The sequence below is a fragment of the Frankliniella occidentalis genome, unplaced genomic scaffold, assembly GCF_000697945.3.
Source record: "Frankliniella occidentalis isolate FOCC.00 unplaced genomic scaffold, Focc_3.1 Scaffold534, whole genome shotgun sequence".
Taxonomy (NCBI): domain Eukaryota; kingdom Metazoa; phylum Arthropoda; class Insecta; order Thysanoptera; family Thripidae; genus Frankliniella; species Frankliniella occidentalis.
Window position 1 is genome coordinate 1 of NW_026267651.1, and position 478 is coordinate 478.

At 49.4% G+C, this 478-nt stretch overlaps 1 protein-coding gene across 1 annotated transcript in view; it reads right to left on the minus strand.

Moving 5' to 3' along the window:
• Positions 1–52: 52 nt before the first annotated feature.
• LOC113215908 (uncharacterized) overlaps positions 53–478 on the minus strand; it is a gene marked incomplete at its 3' end in the record, with an annotated part of 1,216 nt that continues 790 nt past the window's right edge. The window contains exons 2-3 of the mRNA XM_052275192.1: positions 280–457; positions 53–195 (exon numbers count right to left, since the gene is read on the minus strand). Of these exons, the coding sequence (XP_052131152.1) occupies positions 53–195; positions 280–457 (321 nt within the window). The remainder of the gene's footprint in view (positions 196–279; positions 458–478) is intronic.

Genomic DNA, 478 nt, shown 5'->3' on the forward strand with positions numbered 1-478 from the left:
TCGCGCGGCGACGGTGCTGAAAGACACCTGCTTGGTGATCCCCTTCTCTTACCGTTCCATTTTCAGATGATGGCATCGCTATCTCATGCTGCAGATTTAGGAGACGGGGCCCGTGTTCCTGCTCAAACGCCTTCCAAATCCTAACCGCGCCGAGTGCATGCAGCTCCGCGAGTTGAAGGAAAGGAGTGAATAAATCTGTAGGTGTAAAGTAAGTATCACTAGAAATCCGCAACACTGGCGTGTCTCCCCCTGATACACCCGCTATAGGAAAGAGCATACCACCAAGCATGGCAGATACACTAAGATTTTCCATTAGTGAATGTTCTGAAGGTTTTAATAAAGCATCGCATTCGATGTTGTGGCGATCAAGATAGGGGCAGCTACGTTTGCAAAGGGGCCATCCGCAATGGCCGCATGGGACAGTTTCATTGATCTTCAAACAGCAGGCGACGCACACCTGGAATAAACCACAAAACAT